This window comes from Panthera onca, chromosome B1 (assembly GCF_046562875.1).
Source record: "Panthera onca isolate mPanOnc1 chromosome B1, mPanOnc1 haplotype 2, whole genome shotgun sequence".
In the NCBI taxonomy this organism is placed as follows: domain Eukaryota; kingdom Metazoa; phylum Chordata; class Mammalia; order Carnivora; family Felidae; genus Panthera; species Panthera onca.
This window is the reverse complement of record NC_138342.1, coordinates 5,390,363-5,411,001: the sequence shown is the minus strand read 5'-3', so window position 1 is coordinate 5,411,001 and position 20,639 is coordinate 5,390,363. Positions and strand designations below refer to the sequence as shown.

At 50.4% G+C, this 20,639-nt stretch overlaps 1 protein-coding gene across 3 annotated transcripts in view; it reads right to left on the bottom strand.

Annotated features, from left to right (window-relative positions):
• EVC2 (EvC ciliary complex subunit 2) overlaps positions 1 to 20,639 on the bottom strand; it is a 134,028-nt gene that overhangs the window by 110,005 nt on the left and 3,384 nt on the right. For all 3 annotated transcript variants that reach the window (XM_060655460.3, XM_060655459.3, XM_060655461.3), the window contains exons 2-6: positions 17,581 to 17,635; positions 14,197 to 14,363; positions 10,385 to 10,453; positions 8,080 to 8,266; positions 1,268 to 1,377 (exon numbers count right to left, since the gene is read on the bottom strand). In XM_060655460.3, the coding sequence (XP_060511443.3) occupies positions 1,268 to 1,377; positions 8,080 to 8,266; positions 10,385 to 10,453; positions 14,197 to 14,363; positions 17,581 to 17,635 (588 nt within the window). The remainder of the gene's footprint in view (positions 1 to 1,267; positions 1,378 to 8,079; positions 8,267 to 10,384; positions 10,454 to 14,196; positions 14,364 to 17,580; positions 17,636 to 20,639) is intronic.

Genomic DNA, 20,639 nt, shown 5'->3' with positions numbered 1-20,639 from the left:
GGGATGGTACTTCTTCTGGGTCATGTTGCCACTATTTCTGTATCCTTCTTTGTCCTCTGTTCTTGACTTTGTACCTGATTATTTTCTGAGACATTTGTCTCGTCTGACAGGTTGATAGTTTCCCTGTATCAGGTCTTTACCTTTTCGGAAACTTTCTTTTATCTTATTTTGTCTAGGATTTTTTTTCTAGTGCAGCAGCAAAGTCACACTGGCCGTCGGCCTTGGGTGGAAGGAGCCGGAAGCTGTGCAGTCCGATTAGGATTCTGTGGCGTGACCTGGGACAGTCACGCTCGGAGCCTCATTTTCCCCATCTAGTAAAAGGTACTTTTTCCAGGGGCCGGAGTCATAACAAAGTGACCAACGTAACTAGAGCATGAGGTCCTTGAGGACAAGGACGCACTCTCCTCCTGTGTCCCCACAGTGTGCACAGCATCCTGGCATGACACTCAACTGTATACACAGATTAAAAGGTGACTGAAAAAATGAAGACACTAACAGCAATGGTGTTACAGGCTGAATCGTGTCCCCTCAAAACCCGGATGTCGAAGCCCGAGCTCCCAACACCTCACGACGTGACTGTATTTGGAGGTGGGGACTTTACAGAGGTGATTAACCTGAAATGAGGCCATTAGGGTGGACCCTGATCCAATCCGACTGGTGTCCTTATAAGAAGGGGATCAGGACACAGACACATGGAGGGATGACCGCGTTAGGACACGGGGAGAAGACAGCCATCTACACACCAGGGAGACAGGCCTCTGAAGGCACCAAATGCCCACAACTTGATCTCAGACTTCCGGCCCCAGGAGCACGTAAAAAAAAGATGTCTGTTTGCTGTTAAGCCACCCACTCTGTGGAACTCTGTCAAGGCAGCTCATAGCGAACTCACATAAACAGTAACTACTGGGCTGAATGCCTATTATATGCAAAACACAGGGACGACAAATTAAAGCTCGTGATGACTTATCTTTATAACAAGCCAATGTCAGGCCCACAGGAGTTGAGTAATTAAGGTCCCGATGAGATGCCAGGGAGCCAGGTTCATGGCAAAGTGTGTGAGATTCAAGGGCCCACGCACTTGTCTGGAATTCAGTATCACTGGAGGAAGGAAAGAGGGAAGGAAGGAAGGAGAGAGGGTAGAAAGCAGGGAGGGAAGGGAAGAAGGGAGGGAGGGAAGAAAGGAAAAAGCTAACAGATACCGTGCCCCAAGTGTCAATGCTTCCAAAACAAGAGCGACAAGACAGAAATCAGAGTAACAGGGAAATACCGGTGCTGAGCTCTGGAAGGTGAGCCAGGCAGGAAGCATCAGGACGTCTCCGCTCCCAATTTCTCCAGCCTGGATGGAGGCTGTGTAGCTGACCGAGAAGGAGTCTCCAACTGCTCAGAAAGAAAGCAGGTGTGAGTCAAGAAGGGGCCCCTCCACCACACCCCGGACAAGCCACACATCAACGGAAGCCACCATCATCGCTGACGTGGGCAGCGAGGGCACCGCTCGGGTCTCAGGTGCCCGTCATCAGGACGGTGAACTACGCATGCCCACTCATGGGGTCCCTCTTTGTCACCTAGAAGAGGCTGTCAGCACATGCTCGGTCTTACCTTGGCCCCCGGGCCCAGCCAGCATTGCCCGGGACGGGGTGGGTCAGTCTTCCTGGTCCAGGATAAGGCTCACTCACACATTTGGGAAGCCCAGAACCTTTTTGTTTTGTCTGGGGTCCGGGTGAGGGCCTATTTACCCCCCGCAATCCGGTCCACACAACTAAAGAAGACGGTCTCCACGGGATTTTTGGGCCTTGGCCGACAGACCGACAGTAAGCACTACTTTGACCCCTCCGGGGGGCTGGTTCTGTGAGCACAGCAAGGGGTACGGGGAGGCAGGACCCGGAAGGGGCTCTAGAGGTCACCATGGGTTCACGTGGGGCCCCCTCCAGCCACATGGTCTCTAGCTGGCCCTCGACTGCTTCATGACAAAAACCAATTGGATTTCAAGGGAAGCTTCCCTGGAAGACAGGGTCCGTGGCTCAAAGTTCTGCTTAGTAGGAAGCCAGAACCGAACTTTCCAGCTCTCCCAGCTCCGCTACTGGACAGGGGCCACACCCGGACCCCAAGGTGAACGAACCGCCGGGGAAGAGAGGAACCCCAGACGAGGTCGGGTGACGGAGAGGCCACCATGTGGGTTTCTAGCTTTGCAGGAGGCAGCGTGCCCTCAGCCCCGCTTCCTGCAGGTGCCCCCCTGCCCCCCATCTGATGTTGGAGGTAGATGATGCCCACCTTAAGTACTAACAGTGGATGCTTCCACTGAGCTGATGTCCTCAGGTGGCTCTAGGCACCTGCCAGGGACCAAAGGCTCTCGGGGAACTAAAACCAATAAGGAACATCTCTGTCCCGGTTCTTTACGACGGGTGCCTCCAGCCTTAGCCACGGTGCATGAAAGTGCTGAGTGCTGGGTCTGGGGACAAGGCTGTGCCCGGCCAGAGCTGACCCTGGCTTCTTGGCTGGTGGTGGTGGGGCCGAGATTGTGATACTTTTTTTTTTTTTTTTTTTTTTAACATCTTTGAGATACAACTTACGTCTCACCCCAAGGCGTAGCCAACCGCTATTCTACTTTTTGGGGACTAAGTTGCCTTTCTGGACACTTGGTAGAAATGGAATCATATACTAGGTGTTACTTGTGTTTGATTTCTTTTACCGACATTTTTTTGAGGTGCATCTATGCTGTAGCATCGGTCAGTACTGACTTCATTTTTTTATTATTTACTTATTTTTGAGACAGAGAGACAGAGCGTGAGTGGGGGAGGAACAGAGAGAGAGGGAGATACAGAATCTGAGGCAGGCTCCAGGCTCTGAGCTGTCAGCACACAGCCTGACAAGGGACTCGAACTCACAAACCGCGAGATCAGGACCTGAGCCGAAGTCAGGCGCTTGACCGACAGAGCTCCCCCAGGCACCCCAGTCCTTCCTTCCTTCTCAGTGCGAGTGCTACTCCATTGTGGGGACAGACCACACTGTGTGTGTATGAAAGTCTCCTGTGTTCCTTAACTCTGGAATTTTTCAGAATTGAGGCATGCAAGAAACCTAGCATTCTGCTCATTCAGCTTCCAAGACAAAGAATCTGCATCCTTTCTGCTGCTGAAGGGACCCCAGCTCTTTCTAGACAGTTGTAGCCCTTGGGTGGGTGGGAGGCGGATAGAATAAAATATTAGGAGGATGGTGTGGGGGATTTTAATTTAATTTGAGAAAGTTGGACTTTGGACTTCAAACTTAGAAGGGCAAAGATTCTGATCTCAGATTTTAATTCCTTTCGGACTTGAATATATTTGGGTTTCAATTTGTAAGGGATTCACTCCTAAAATTTTCATTTCTCCCTGAGAATTTGCAAAAGGGAGGCACTGGCGGGTCAGTGCTGGCGGACCTTTATGCCGATGAGCTCGGGGCTATCCCTCAATCACACTGCAAAACCCCTGACGCGCCTCGTTGACTAGGGTGGCAGGTCGTGTCTAAATGGCTCTTAGAGAGTGCTGCTATAAACGATGGGGTACCAGTGCCCCTCTGCATCAGCACCCCTGTATCCCTTGGGTAAATTCCTAGCAGTGCTATTGCTAGGTCATAGGGTAGATTGAGTTTTAATTTTTTGAGGAACCTCCACACTCTTTTCCAATAGTCAAATTATGGAAAGAGCCGAAATGTCCATCAACTAATGAATGGATAAAGAAATTGTGGTTTCTATACACAATGGAATACTACGTGGCAATGAGAAAGAATGCAATCTGGCCTTTTGTAGCAACGTGGATGGAAGCGGAGAGTGTTATGCTAAGTGAAATAAGTCCTACAGAGAAAGACAGATACCATATGTTTTCACTCTTATGTGGATCCTGAGAAACTTAACAGAAGACCATGGGGGAGGGGAAGGAAAAAAAAAGAGAGAGGGAGGGAGCCAAACCATAAGAGACTCTTAAAAAACTGAGAATAGAGAAGCCAAGATGGCAGAACAGCATGGAAGTTTTTTGTGTCTCTCGCGTCCATGAAATACAGCCAGACCAACACTAAACCATCCTACACGCCTAGAAAACGGATTGGAGGATTAACACAACAATCTGCACAACCTGAATCACAGAATTCAGCATCTAATCAAAAACTCAACAAGGAAACAATGAATTTGAATGACACACTGGACCAGATGGACTTAACAGATATATTCAGAACATTTCATCCTAAAGCAGCAGAATATACATTCTTCTCCAGTGCACATGGAACGTTCTCCAGAATAGAACATATACTGGGACACAAATCAATCCCAAGTAAATACAAAAAGATCGAGATCATACCATGCATATTTTCAGACCACAGCGCTATGAAACTCGAAATCAACCACAAGAAAAAAGTTGGAAAGGTAACAAATACTTGGAGACTGAAGAACATCCCACTAAAGAATAAATGGGCTAACCAAGAAGTTAAAGAGGAAATTAAAAAGTATATGGAAGTCAATGAAAATGATAACACCACAACCCAAAACCTCTGGGAAGCAGCAAAGGCGGTCATAAGAGGAAAGTACATAGCAATCCAGGCCTTCCTAAAGAAGGAAGAAAGATCTCAGATACACAACCTAACCTTACGCCTTAAGGAGCTGGAAAAAGAATGGCAAATAAAACCCAAAACCAGCAGAAGACAGGAAATAATAAAGATGAGAGCAGAAATTAATGCTATCAAACCAAAAAAACCCCAGTAGAACAGATCAATGAAACCAGAAGCTGGTTCTTTGAAAAAGTTAACAAAATTGACATACCACTAGTCAGTATGATCAAAAAGAAAAAGGAAATGACCCAAATAAATAAAATCAAGAATGAAAGAGATCACAACCAACACATCAGAAATAAAAACAATAATAAGGGAATATTATGAACAATTATACGCCAATAAAATGGGCAATCTGGAAGAAATGGACAAATTCCTAGAAACATATACACTACCAAAACTGAAACAGGAAGAAATAGAACATTTGAACAGACCCATAACCAGTAAGGAAATCAAATTAATAATCAAAAATCTGCCAAAAACCAAGAGTCCAGGGCCAGATGGCTTTCCAGGGGAATTCTACCAAACATTTAGGGAAGAGTTAACACCTATTGTCTCGAAGCTGTTCCAAAAAAATAGAAATGGAAGGAAAACTTCCAAGCTCTTTCTAAGAAGCCAGCATTACCTTGATTCCAAAACCAGAGACCCCACTAAAAAAGGAGAACTATAGACCAATTTCCCTGATGAACATGGATGCAAAAATCCTCAACAAGATATTAGCCAACCGGCTCCAACAATACATTAAAAAAATTATTCACCACGACCAAGTGGGATTTATACCTGGGATGCAGGGCTGGTTCAATATCCGCAAAACAATTAACGTGATTCATCACATCAATAAAAGAAAGGACAAGAACCATATGATCCTCTCAATAGATGCAGAGAAAGCATTTGACAAAATAGAGCATGCTTTCTTGATAAAAACCCTCAAGAAAGTAGGGATTGAAGGAGTATACCTCGAGATCATAAAAGCCATATATGAACGACCCAACAATAATATCATCCTCAGTGGGGAAAAACTGAGAGCTTTCCCCCTAAGGTCAGGAACAAGACAGGGATGTCCACTCTCACCACTGTTATTCAACATAGTACTGAAAGTCTAGCCTCTGTAATCAGACAACACAAAGAAATAAAAGGCATCCAAATGGGCCAGGAGGAGGTCAAACTTCCACTCTTCGCAGATGACATGATCCTCTATATGGAAAACCCAAAAGATTCCACAAAAAAAATTGCTAGAATTGATTCATGAATTCAGCAAAGTTGCAGGATATAAAATCAACGCACAGAAATCGGCTGCATTCCTACACACCAACAATGAAGCGGCAGAAAGAGAAATCAAGGAATCAATCCCATTGACAGTTGCACCAAAAACCATAAAATATTAGGAATAAATCTAACCGAAGAGGTGAAAAATCTATACGCTGAAAACTATAGAAAGCTTATGAAAGAAATTGAAGAAGACACACAAAAAAATGGAAAAAGATTCCATGCTCCTGGACAGGAAGAACAAATATTGTTAAAATGTTGATACTACCCAAAGCAATCTACATATTCAGTGCAATCCCTATCAAAATAACACCAGCATTCTTCACGGAGCTAGAACAAATAATCCTAAAATGTGTATGGAACCAGAAAAGACCCCGAAGAGCCAAAGCAATCTTGAAAAAGAAAACCAAAGCAGGAGGCATCACCATCCCAGACTTTATTCAAGCTGTAGTACAAAGCTGTAACCATCAAGACAGTATGGTACTGGCACCAAGAACAGACACTCACATCAATGGTGCAGAACAGAAAACCCAGAAATGGACCCATGAACGTATGGCCAACTAATCTTTGACAAAGTAGGAAAGAATATATCTTCAGCAAGTGGTGCTGGGAAAACTGGACGGCGACATGCAGAAGAATGAACCTGGACCGCTTTCTTACATCATACACAAAAATAAACTCAAAACGGATGAAAGACCTCAATGTAAGACGGGAAGCCATCATAATCCTCGAGGAGAAAGCAGGCAAAAACCTCTTTGGCCTCAGCCACAGCAACTTCTTAGTCGACACGTCTCCAGAGGCAAGGGCAGAAGCCGGCAGGCGAGGGAAGTGACAAGTGTGGTCGGGCAGGACCACAGATGACGGAAGGCACTGGGGGAACGAGAGGAGAGAGGCAGGCCAGCCGGGTCACAGCCGGGAGGTGTGGGGAGGGACGCCAGGGCAGAGCCAGGCAAGGCTGTCTCACTTGGTCTCTGCTAGGACTCTGTGAGGCGCTGATACACGCATGGGCCATCCCAAGTCAGAGAAGTTCAGTCACTTCCAGAGGAGACACATCTCCAAAGTGGCCGAGCGAGGAGTCAAATCTAGGTCCATTTGAGACCGAGTCTGTGCTCTGCTTGTGGCCCCACGTTCTGTCCTCTGAACACCAGCTTAAGGAATGGGGAGGATTTATTTTTGCATCTTTGAAAGAAAACGCTGAGGATCGCTTAGCTGGGACGTATCGTAACAGTTCTTACGACATTACTTAAACCACGGCCAGCAAAGACATTGCCCTGCTCACGGGCCAAATCTGCTGGTAGCTTCAGTCAATAGTAAGGGGTCAAGAACAATTCTGAGGCCCTACACAGGCCCAGAGGGAAAGTGTGGGCTGATTGCTGAGCAATGTGGACCCTGGACATGGAAGAGGAGGGGCCAGTCCCGCGCATGTGATAGGCACAACAGCATAATGGTCACAGGGGGCAGTCGTTTCCTCTGTAGAGGAGGTGGGTGGGGGGCTCAGTCGGTCGGGCGTCCGACTTCGGCTCAGGTCATGATCTCACGGCTCGTGAGTTCGAGCCCCGCATCAGGCTCCGTGCTGACAGCTCAGAGCCTGGAACCTGCTTCAGATTCTGTGTCTCCCTCTCTCTCTCTGCCCCTCCCCGACTCACGCTCTGTCTCTCCAGCTCTCAAAAAGAAATAAACATCAAAAAAAAAATTTAAGCCTGGTTAATTAACCCATGCAACTTGCCTCAGGAAACACCTCTCCAAAAGCCAGCCAGTGACGGCGGCAGAGGCAGTCCAGAGACCACGCTAGAACACGCACGGACATCTCGTGCGCGTGCTTCCAGGGCTGATGTCAAACCGCTCCCACCTGTACCTGGAGACAAGACCTGCGTTTCACTGATAAATCTGGTCGTCTGGCGGTGGATGAACCGGGGTTCACTAGAAACTCTGCCTTTCTGTACGTGTGAAATTTTTCATGACCAAAAATTGAGACAATAATAAAAATAATAAAAGTACATATTTCTTCAAACCTCTTTCCCCCAATCCTGCCTCTCTCTAACCTAAGTAACCAATCCAGCTTTTCGGGTGTGGACATTGAGCCACGGAGGCGGAGGTCTCCTCCACCAATACCTGACAGCGAACTCCGCTGGGAGTGAACCCACGTCACGTGTTTAAGGAAGCACCTGCCGCACATCGCATGCTCCGCCAGCATCTCTAAGTATGTTCGCTTTCCCTCCCTGACCTAACACACTCTGCTCTCACCTTGCAGAAACTTCTTTCTGAAAGCCTGGAATCCTGCCGAGGTCCGGTTTCCAGTCGACCCCCTGACGGAGAGGCCGGTTATGTTGTCAAGCAGGAGCAGATCTGAGAGGTTGGTGGCCACGGGGGTCCCGGCGTTGACCACAAGCAGTCTCACCTGAGCCGTCTGCATTTCGCTCTGCCCGGACACCTAGGACAGGAAGTGACACAGGAGCAGATTTACTGGTAAGTCCAACCTCCTAGGATAACCGCCCCCCCCCCCCAGAAAGTCCAACCTTCCTAGTATGACCCCCACCCCCACCCCCGCCAGCTCAACTTCGTACTCGTCAGGTCTCCAGGTGGAGGGAAGGGCACTACGGTCTCACTGGGTCCTGACAACATATCAGGTCTGACTTCAAAGGCCCCAGGAGTGTCTTGACTCATGCTTTGCTAAGCTGTTGCTTGGTGGCCATTTCAAAGGGAACTGGGACCCTGAAATGCAGCGAAATTACTCCTACAGAGAAATGGCAAAAAGCATATTGAAGCACAGAACCGCAGTCAGTCTGGGGACATTGTGGCCACCGGCATCACCAAGAAAAGCAAACAATGGCTCTTGCTCCCTTGGTCATTTTGAAGATTCAGCCCAGCCCCGGGGACCTGCCCAGAGCCTCTGACTGCCATCTGACCTCCAGCAAGGAGCAAGCCCGTCTCCAGCCTCCCGGCCAGTCTCCCCCATGCAGGCAGGTTCTGCTTGGCCATGGGTCTGAATGGCTCGGCTGCCGGAAGCTGCCTGGCGGCCCATGCAGCTGGGCTCCCCGCCTGGCCTCTGCAACCTTGGCCTGTTCCCACTCTCTAAGCTTTCCCCACCACCCCTGCCCTGCCTTCAGCCAGACCAGCTGGAAACGATGTAGGAGCTGAGGACGGAGGGAAGCAGTGTATGTATACACATAGGTGTGCATGCATGCACAAACACACACACACACACACACACACACACACACACACCACTCACTCATAACTGCATGCATACGGCAGAAACATCTCCACAAAGACTTAGGAGAAACTGTTTGCACCAATCATATCCAGGAAGGGGGGCAGGACAGCTGAAGGTAAAGATAAAACCGGGCTTGTGCAGTAAAGGGTTAACCTTGCAGGTCTGGGCGGCCCAGACCCTGCACACTAGAAAGAAAGGACCGCCCCTTGACCAGCTCCTGGTTGGTTAACCTGTAAAGCCCTTGGACTTTCCTATCTGAGAAGCGTATCTGTGTGTACCTGTGGCCTTGGGCCACACCAGGCCGTCTGTGCTAACAATATGGCTGGAGGCGGGGGCCTTACGCCAAGCTCTGTCAAGGTGACCTCCGGAGGGGCTGGAGGCAAGTTCCTGAGGTCAGCCACTGCACCCCTATGTGATGGACCCGCAATAAAAATTTGGATGTCAAGGCTCGGGTGCGTGCTTCTGGGGGACGATGCTTTGTATGTGATGTCACACATGGGTGCTTTGGAAAATGAAACACCGGCCACACTACCCCACAGGGAAGGACAGTGGGAAGCTCCCACCTGGTGTCCCAACAACTCTGTCCCATGTGCCTTTCACTTTGCTGACTTTAACCTGTACCCTTTTGCTGTAATACATTCTGAGTCTAACAGCTTTTCTGAGTTCTGATGAGTCCTTCTAGTGAATCATGGAGACTGAGGGTGGTTGTGGGACCCCCAACACAACAATAATGTGAAATGCTCACAGGATTCATAAGGATCAAAGACGTAAAAAACACCAAATAAAAATTTTAACTGTCAAGCACCCTATCAATGTCAAAATCTGAAAGAAAATACATCATTCTTTCTTTCCCGTTCTAAACGATCACAGCACAGGGCGCCTGGGTGGCTCAGCCAGTTAAGCGTCCCACTTCGGCTCAGGTCTCGATCTTGTGACTCATGTGTTCGAGCCCCGCCTCAGGCTCTGTGCTGACGGCTCGGAGCCTGGAGCCTGCTTCAGATTCTGTCTCCCTCTTTCTCTGCTCCTCCCCCACTCACACTCTGTCTCTCTCTCTCTCTCTCCAAAATAAACAACAAAAACATTTTAAAAATTAAAAAAAAAAAATGATCACAGTGCATTTTCACTAACAGGAATTTAATTGTCACCAAAAACTCTTGGTCCTGGTTCTACCTATAAAACTGAAGATCACTTGTATGTCATTTCTTCACTCATGGGTCCAGACACAGGTGGATAACCCATGATTGGCCAGTCCTTGAATACACAACTCTACCAAGATGCGATGTGGTCAAAACCCAGCCATTTTCTCTTCGATACAAGCCACCTGTGAATACCTACCACTGCGCATTTCTGAAAAATCACTCCTTCCTCAGCAGTTCCTTGAACGTCCCTCGAGATGTCTCCATACTACGATAAAGTATGGAAATTATCAGAAAATGAAAATTATTACACACATTTAATAAAAAGTACAAGAGGTAAAAAATTATAAGCAAATAAATACATGAATGTACAAGATGAACTTTTAAAAGAGGAGTAGAGGATTACTTCTGGCAGTCTAATAACCGCCTTAAATGACCTTGAAGATTTTTTAAACTTTTTTTTAAGTTTATTTATTTATTTCGAGAGAGACAGAAAGAGAGAGCAGAGGAGGGGCAGAGAGCATGAGAAGGAAAGAATCCCAAGCAGGCTCTGCGCTCTCAGTGCAGAGCCTGATGTGGGGCTCGAACTCATGAACCGTGAGATCATGACTTGAGCCGAAGTCGGGCGCTTCACTGACTGAGCCACCCAGGTGCCTCTTGAAGATTTTTTAAAGAGAGTATTAAAAAGACTGGAACTTGAAGGCTGTGAGGAACAAAGAATGTGTGCGTGTGGTCACACCCAAGCTCTCTCCTAGTCTGGGGGCGCATGTCAACAACACCCGTTGTCACAGGGGGACAGGCAAAGCACGGCTGATGCTTTGACAGAGGGAATGTGAGCAGAGCCGTGGAATAATCTTATGAGGGCTGCTCACGCGCCCTGCGTGCCTCCTGGGCACCGGGTGACGGGGTCCGCCAGCCACACACAGCAGGGGCCAAGGGGGCTCGGATCATGGGGTGCTGGGGCAGCCTCTGTGAGCTGATCCACCATCAACACAGAGAATCCACCCAGCTCGGGCCTCCTCCAGCTCCTCTGCGGCTTTCCTGGGAAATCCCAGAGGAAAGGCAGGGCCTGCCCACCAGATGCCAACCATCGCTGCCCCTCATAATCACAACCAGTATCTGCCCGTGTCTGCCCTTGGGATATCCCTACCCCCTGACCCCGGGGACTGGCTTCCAAGATATGGGCACATCCTTTAAACCAAACGGGATTCTGACCTCATTCACTGGGAAGCTTTCCTGGGCCACACCTCCCGCTCTCTGCCCCGCCCACCTACTTCCTGCAGGGGGACCACTATGTGCAAACTAAGGCAGCCCTCAGTGATACCAATAATCAGAAGAGTGGCCATTAGTTGCCAAGCCCAGCCACACGCCCATCCCTTTACAGACATGGGTTCGATCTCCCCCATTTTACAGACGAGGAAACTAAGGCTCAGGAAGGTCGACTCACTTGCCCCAGGTCACAGGGGCAGGAAGCTTGGCCTCCACCCCGGCCGTGTGACTCCACATCCTGTGATGCTTCCACAAGTACACCCCCTCTCCAGAGCCTGACCCTCTCTTTGTACAGAGACAAAGACGCAGAGAAGGGAAGTCATGTCCCCGAGAAGGTGCAGACAGTGTGCCTATGGCATCATCCCAGCATCGGCCCAACCAGGTCCCTGACCCCAGGGGGGCTCTCCGTCCGCCACCTCCCCCAGTGCCTTTGACACGCCAGCATCCTAACAAGCCTGAGAGCCCTCAAGCAGGCACCTGGCTTTCTGTTCTTCTCATCCTCCAACGGTATTGCCAGACACGGCTTTTGAGCATATACACGCCGGAGGGGAGGGAGTACAGACGTGCGACTAGGCCAGGCCACAAGTCATCTGTTCCTAGTGACACAGACTGCAAAGAACAATGATGACCACTGTGGGGGGGGTGCGTGGTGGCCCCCCAAAAAGGAGAGTTCCCCATCCTGACCCCTGGAACCAGCGAATGTGACCTTCATTAGAGAAGGGGTCTTTGGGGGGGCACCTGGGTGGCTCAGTCGGTTAAGCGGCCGGCTTCGGCTCAGGTCATGATCTTGTGGTCCGTGAGTTCGAGCCCCACGTCGGGCTCTGTGGTGACAGCTCAGAGCCTGGAGCCTGTTTCAGATTCTGTGTCTCCCTCTCTCCGACCCTCCCCTGTTCATGCTCTGTCTCTCCCTGTCTCAAAAATAAATAAATGTTAAAAAAAAAAAAATAAGGGGTCTTTGAAGATGCCACCAAGGATCTCAAGATGAGATCCTTCCATTCTAAATTTAGGTGGACTGGATTTACGTGGCCCCCAGATCCAATGACAGGTGTCCTTATGAGCGACAGAAAAGGAAAAAGACACAGAAGAAGGCCATGTGAAGGTGGAAACAGTTGATCAAACACTTGATGGGTCAATTTGGCTGTGACACCCAGGTATTTCGCCAAACACATCCAGATGTTTCTATGAAGGCAGTTTTTTTCTTTTACGTGAGATTAGCATTTAAATCCGTGGACTGTGAGTGAAGCAGATGACCCTGCAGAATGTGGGTGGGCCTCGCCCAATCAGTTGAGGCGTTAACAAAAAGACCAACCTCCCGGCGAGGAGGAAGAAGTACACACACACACACACACATACACACACACAATTTCTTATTGTTTTTCTGGAGAATCTCAATGCAGAGATTGAAGTGACGTGGCCACAGCCAAAGAAGCTACCAGAAGGTGGAAGAGGCAAGGAAGGATAACCCTACAGCCTTTGGAGGGGGCGTGGCTCTTGCCCACTCCTTGATGTTGGACTTCTAGCGTCCAGAAGAGAGAGTGACAGAATATATGTCACTCTTTTAAGCCACCAGGTTTGGCAGTTCTAAGAAACTAATTCAAACACTTAGCAGGGGGGCCAAGAAGGGGCTCATGGCCGTGGCAGCCTGCTGCCCGAGCGCAGTGGCTCTCACGCCATCTTAGGTCATGAAATTGTAAGTGAAAGGCGGCCCTGGGGCGCCTGGGTGGCCCAGTCATTTAAGCGTCCAACTGCTGATTATGGCTCAGGTCATGATCTCGCAGCCGTGGGATCGAGCCCTGTGTTGGGCTCTGCACTTGAATGTGGAGCCTGCTTGAGATTCTCTCTCTCTCTCTCTCTCTCTCTCTCTCTCTCTCTCTCTCGGCCCCTCCCACCTCTCAAAATAAATAAACTTAAAAAAAAAAAAAAAGGCAGTCCTATGTGAGCCAACAAACAAAACAGAATGGAAAACGACAGCAGGGGCGCCTGGGTGGCTCAACTGGTTAGGTGTCCAACCTCCGCTAAGGTCATGATCTCGAGGCTCGTGAGTTCGAGCCCCACGTCGGGCTCTGTGCTGACAGCTCAGAGCCTGGAGCCTGCTTGAGATTCTGTGTCTCCCTCTCTCCAGCCCCTCCCCCGCTCGCACTCTGTCTCTCTCTCTCTCTCTCTCTCTGTCTCAAAAATAAACATTTAAAAAAATGGAATAAACCTTTTAAAGAAAAAACAAAAAACAAACAAACAAACAAAAAACAACAGCAGGGGTGGGGACTCCGCCTCGGGTTCAGCCACTTTACCTGCGGGACCCTGAACACGTTTCATAATCTCTCTCATCCTGCTCCCTAAACATAGCACCTGTGTACAGAACTCGTAATGAGGCTCCAGTGAGATGATGCACAGACGATGCTAAGCCCAGGGACTGGCGCAGTCAATACTCATTACACACTCACCATTACTGTCCCTAGCAGGGTTTCTGACAGCTGGCAGCCAATCGGTCCAGCCGAAGCAGAACCAGAGCCCCGCTTCAGAACCAGCAGCCCACGGCTCAGATTCAAACCTCCGATTCATCTCAAACACTCGACGTGGTACAGAAGAGAAAAGCTCTTTGGACTGAAAACTCTATTTAGTGAAAGAGAAGGACCAGACTTTTCTGAAGAACCAAAGCCCGTGGCATTTCCTACACCGTTGGCCCCAAACTGGTTTCTTGCCAACTTCTGGTATTTCTGTTGACGTACCAAACGCGTTACTTACCAGGCGCTGCGTTATAGGAGACTCTCTTTTAGACAAAGTCTTCTTGGGCCCCGAGGGGGTAAAAGCAAGCGTGGATGGAGTCCAGGGCTCACTGGAGGCTGCGGAAGCCAGGAGTGGGTTAAAGACCTCACTTTTCCTGCTGAATTTCCTTCCAAACGGTGCTCCCCCTGCAAAACAGTGATGCGTCTGCAGGGACGGGCGGGAAGGCGATAAGACGCAGGGACGGACTCGGGAGGCAGACCACACGTATGCGGAAGGCGCCTGAGAGGGGTTGGCTGAAAACGAGTAAGTGGATGAATGAACGGACGAATGACTTATCCTCTCTCTGCCGGGAATACGAGACAGGCTCATTGAGGGGCCATCGAGCCTGAAGAGAGTGTTTCACCAAGTGGGTGTGTGATACAAGGTACATTCCCGGGCCCCCTCCCAGACCTACCGAATCAGACCACCAGGCAAGGTAGGGGGCCCTGGGTGATTCCCACACACACACACACACACACACACGGCATCAGACGGCCCTGAGTTCGAATCCTGACTCCGTCACTCATCAGCTGTGTCCTTGGACAAGTTATCTAACCTGCCCGTGCCTCGGTTTCCCTAACTGCACAGTGGACAGGAGAGTAAGTCTCACCTCACTGGGTCCTCCAGATGACCTGTCTCCTGCAGAATGGGCCCCTGGTGAGCACCACTGATGGTGACTCTGGGGAGGACTGGCCACGGCCAGACACAGCGCCTGCTGAGTCACCCAACATGGACAGGGTCCCTCCAGAACTCGCCCTGTGTCAGTATGTTGACAACTCACAGGCGCCATGAGTAACAGAAACATGACTTAAAACACACTGGCTGGGCTGTCAGGAGGGGGTGCTGATCGGCTATGGGGCCCCGGAACACTCTGAGCCTCAGTCTCCCTCCCCTGGGGACGTGGCTAAAATATCCCTGAGATGGGGCTCCCTACGGAGCAAACGAGATGACAGGCTAGACGTGAACACGCTCAGGAGTAACCAGGGCTCGAAGCCAGAAATTCACACGTCTGCAGAATCGTGCGTTTTCAACGTTTACCTTCTATCCAGACACAGACTGGATTCTGATTGAGAATGAATTTCCCTTTCGGTCTTCCTTACAGTGTATGGACAGCAAGATCTTTACGAGTGCTTTCGCCAACTTTTATAACTTCAAAATACGTGTTGGTATAAGTAAGCACTTGAACAACAACAACAAAAAAGGTGTGGAACTGGATCCTGGATAAAACTGGTAACTTTTTTCCCGGACAGCGTCTGGGGTTGAGGCAGGTCACAAAGTTGGAAAGGGGATGATGGCGAGCATTGGGGCCTCGCCATGGAAGGGACTGGGCGCCTTCCCAGGCCGGCTGCTGACTCAGGAAGGTCTGAATAAATCACACAGGTGCCAGGGGGACTGGACGCACGTCTCTGGACCCGCACCCAGTCCCTCAGGCTAAGGGACACATGCTTTCTCGGCAAACTTGCCGGACATAAAATCTGAGGCCACACTCGGCTTTACCTCTGGTGCACCTGTTCACGCCCCTGGCCCTCAGAAGGCCCAAACACAGGCTCTGATGAAAACTTGAACAAGGCGCTTCTGGGGTTGACAGACAGTAGAGAAGGAATCTGGGCCATACCGTGACTATCACCACCCAGCACATCATCGCTCAGTGGCCTCCCCCTTCTGGCCACCAGCACAAGGGACATCTGCACTGTCTTTGCAGTTCTTGGGCTGTCCCCTCACTCTCCTGCCTCTGGCTGCCACACGCCTGGAAGCTCCTCCTTCCATCCCCTTGTCCTGCTAAACTGTCACTTCTCAGGACGCTGCTGGGAGCACCGGAGCACCTCCTCCAGGAAGCCCTCCCTGAAGCCCCTCCCAGGGATCTTACTGCTCCGTCCCCTGCTCTTAATGCAGTCTGCTCCCTCTCGCCCACAGACCTGCCTCATCAATGAATAAAAGGTTCTCTACCACTGCAGTGAGATCATCTCAACCTATTTTACTCAAACGAAAACTGTATTTTGGAAAATGTAAAGTTGGCAGAGAGTAAACAAAGACCTGGGAAATACCTTTTAACTCCGCAAGTGAGTGAGATCTGGGCAGCCCTGGTATGAAGGAGGATCCCCGAGGAAGGTGTATGTCTAATCTGTGCCGAGCAGACTCTGCTGAAAAGACAGTTTTGTCAGCGAGGCCCCTCCTCTTCTCAGGAAGCATCTTGTTCAGTCTGTGCAGACAAGCGGGGCCAGCCTGGCCCCCAGTCCATCCAAGTCCCCAGGAGGCAGAATGAGGCACAGAGCCCAGAAGAGTCCACCCACAGCCCCAGTGATGGGGCCGGGGACAGACACAGGACTCAGGCTGAGCCCATCGGTCGCCCCTAGAGCCCTTGCCAAGCTATTGAGAAGTCTTCCACTGCATAAGGGCTGGCTGTTACAGCTCCCCAAAGGCTCCTAGGGGAAAGTGGGGCTGAGATGAAAAAGAAAGACGTGGCCCGGGCACGCGGAGCCCCTGGATCTGGCCACGCCCAGGCTTGCACGGTTCAGTTACAAGGCCAGCCAGTTCGGTTTTCTGTAGGTGAGTTTCAGCTCAATTTCTGTCTCCTGATGTGGTGGGCTGACTAATATATGACCCCTGAAGGTGCCCAGGAGCTAATCTAGGGGACCAGTAAATATGTCATCCTGTATGCAACAGGAACCTCCCAGATGTGATTAAATCAAGGTCCTGAAGATGAGGAAATCACCTGGACTATCCGGGTGGGTAGTAAATGTCATCGCAGGTGTCCTTAGGGAGGCAGAGAGAGCTGACAGGTAGAAGAGGAGAAGGCCACGGGACCACTGAGGCAAGACGCCGGCCTGCTGGTGCTGAGATAGAGGAAGGGGCCAGGACCCACGGACTGCATTGGAGCATAGCCAGAGAGGCTGGAAAAGGAGCAAACGTTCTCCCCGGAGCCTCGGAGGGAGCACGGCCTTGCCGACACCTTGACTTCAGCCAGCTAAACGGATTCTGAACTGTAGCCCTCCAGAACTCCAAGAGAGTAAATCTGTGTTGTTTTTAAGCCACGAACTTTGGGGTGATTTGTTAGAGCAGCCGCGGGAAACTCACACACCTGGCTAATATGCACATACTGTATTCAATCAGACTCCTTTGGGGGAGACTCAGGACAGGCCACCTGACCCTGAACCCTGTTCTGTGCACTAGGGCTCGGCCAGCTGCTGGAGGGGCGACGCACTGCCCTTGCCCTATCAGGTCAGCGGAAAACATGATGTATTTGCCCAAGGTGGGCAGGTCAGTGGAATGTGAGGCAGGTGGAGGCAAGAGGGCTGTGACTTTAAGTCTAATTCTCTTTCAGAGCCAAAGCAACGAAAACAATCAAGCAAAAGACAAACTTACCTTCGGTCTTAAGGCGAGAGCTTTCTACGTTGGGCCAAATCAAATGGGGCAAGTCCTAGAAAATTTCAAAGGCGAAAGTCACTAACCGAAGACCCTACTTGTAACAAGTGATTGAACGTCATTTTCGTAAATGGCTCACACAGAAAGGAGCTGCACTTTTACCCGGAAATCTGACATAAATTTTTCTAGAGCAACCACCCCCACCAGGAGTACGGGATTACCTTCTCTTTCCCACAGAGACCATCAGCTCAGTCCTGACTGCATTTGGGGAGGCTGTCTGGGAAGGCAGCACCATGTGGTCAAAATTTCAATGTACTCGGATAGACCTGAGTTCGAATCCCAGCTCTGCCTTTCGCCCACCCTGTGACACTGGCTGGGACTCCAGCCTCTGCCTTCCCACAGTCTTGCAAGTTCCTATGGAGTGGCTCGTAAAACACTCGACAGGGAGTCCAGAGAAGTGGGTTCTAGCCAGAACAGTCTACGTGCTGTGTGTCCTTAGCCAAGTCTCTCAGCCTCTCTGAGCCTCAGACCCTCATCTAAGACGTGAAGATCTCAAAGCCTCCTCCCAGCATGCTTCACCTTGCTCAGGGATGAAACCTGCCCAAACAGGGCCCAGCTAACTCTCCCACTCCACCTCTGTAAAACACTGGGCCCTGGAAAGGCCCAGACCTTTCTACCGTAAAATTAATAATAATAACAAAGCTGGCCTGGTTGAGCCCTTGAAATGGGCTGGGTCCCCTGCTGTGCACTCAGATGAGTTACACAAACAGTCTTCGGCACAAGCTAGTGAAGTGAGCGCCGTTCTCATTTTCCAGTAAAATCCCCAGACTCGGGGAACGGGATACGAAGGTAGATACTGAATGCAGGTATTCAATAACCCACTTAACACTAATTACATATTTCATGAATAATTATACTTTTAACAATATGCTACATAAAGTATCAGGACCACCTATCATGTGGCAAAGTCTAGAAGGAGGTTCTGAAGCGTCAGCCTGGGTGGCCTTGGGGAAAGGGGTGGTGTCCCTGCGGGCCGGAGAGGGAGGCCCCCTTCTCTCCATGCCAACTGAGTGGTTTATCTCCTACAAGCAGAAGCACATGTCCACGTGTCACTGTAACAGCAGTAACAGTGACCGAGCGATGGGAGCCACCGTACAGGAGCTGCCCCGCACGCCTGCTCTTTTGGGGGTCTGCCGGGTCCCTCACACCCGACGTGAACGCCGTCCCCAGAGTCTCCTCGGACAGGAGTACGTGGCCAATAGAGCCGCCAGTTCATAAAGTGCCTTCCACCAGGCAGAAGGAGGTACCCCTTCCCCAAGAGTCCTTCCGCCTGTCACTGTTGTGATACAGCAGTGTGGACGGAGTGAGTCTTTACCGCCACCCGGCAGGGGAAACAACCTCACGATAACAACACAGATCCAGGCGGCGCACAGGGACCTCCTCCCAGCAAGTACGATACAGGAGGAGGAAGATGAGAAACACAAAAAGTGAGAATGATGGCCAACGCTACTCCAGCCAGGAGGCCAAGGTCAACACCAACAGCGGTAGGGCATGTTGAAGGTATGCACCCAGACAAATCCTGGGAGGTGGCACCCTACGAAACAACGGACAGGACCCTCAAAACTGCCAAGTTCATCAAAAACAAAGAAAGTCTGAGACACCGGCACGACCGAGGGAAGCCTAAGGAGACAAGATGACTGAATGTTATACTATGGTGTCCTGGATGTAATCCTGGAACAGAAAAAGGGCATTAGGTTAAGAAGAAAACAGGGGCGCCTGGGTGGCTCAGTCGGTTAAGCGGCCGACTTCGGCTCAGGTCATGATCTCGCGGTCCGTGGGTTCGAGTCCTGTGTGGGGCTCTGTGCTGACAGCTCAGAGCCTGGAGCCTGTTTCAGACTCTGTGTCTCCCTCTCTCTGACCCTCCCCCATTCATGCTCTGTCTCTCTCTGTCTCAAAAATAAATAAACGTTAAAAAAAAAAAAATTAAAAACAAAAAAGAAGAAAACAAAAAAGCTCAGAGAGTCGGAATAAACTATGGACTTTAATAATAATATAACGATAACGGTATTAGTCCATTAGCGACAACAAACGTACTATACTAAGGTGAGACGTTAGCAAGGAAAGCCGGGTGTGTGGTCAGGGCAGATATATACGAACTTTCTGTACTATGCGCTCCATTTTTCTAAAATCTGAAACTGTTCTAAAACAGAAAGGCTATTAACTTACAAAATACACATCCACGAGGTCTCTAGAGTGGACAGGGGCTCCACTGTGCACCCAACACCCACGCATCTGCATGTCTGTACAACCCCTGCCCCCTGGAACTTTCCACCCCTTCTCTCGCCAGAATTTGCTGCACGACAGGCTGTGCACTCGGCACCCCCAGGCGAGCACACCAGACCTGGCCCCTGACCTCACCGAGGGATGATGGTCTCTTTACCAACAAACATTTCCCCTCGAAGGGGCAGATTCCAAGGGGGCAAACAACCCATGAAAGCCCAGGTGCCAGGAGCCCCTGGCCAAGTATCCAGGGATCTCCCTGGCTTCTGGGTAGCACCAGCCTGGAGGGTGCCTCTCCAGGGGCTCCTTGGCCCCACGAAGCAGCCTGCTCTCACGGAGACGGTGCTCAGAAGGCAGCCGATAGCCCCTTTCAATGCCCAGCCTTCCCCTCCCTGGTCATCCCTCCCTCCAACATGGCAGCCCCTGACAAGGTCACCATGACCTCTACAAGGCTCCGTTTAACGGCTGGTTGTCCGTCCTCACTGCACACGACCCACCAGCGGCATCCGATATGGGAACGTACTGGCATCCCATCCTTGCTGTAACAACCACCATGAACTTAAGAGCTCAAAGCGACACACATTTATTACTTTACGCTTCTTGAGGCCGGAAGTGTGACGTGAGCCTCAACGGGCTAAAATCAAAGCGTGAGCAGGGCTACATATTTTTTCTGGAGGCTCGAAGGGAAAGTCCATCTCTTGGCCTTCTCTGGCTTCTGGAGGCCACCCACGCGCCTTAGCTCAGGGCCCCCTCCCACATCTTCAAGGCCAGCGGCAGCA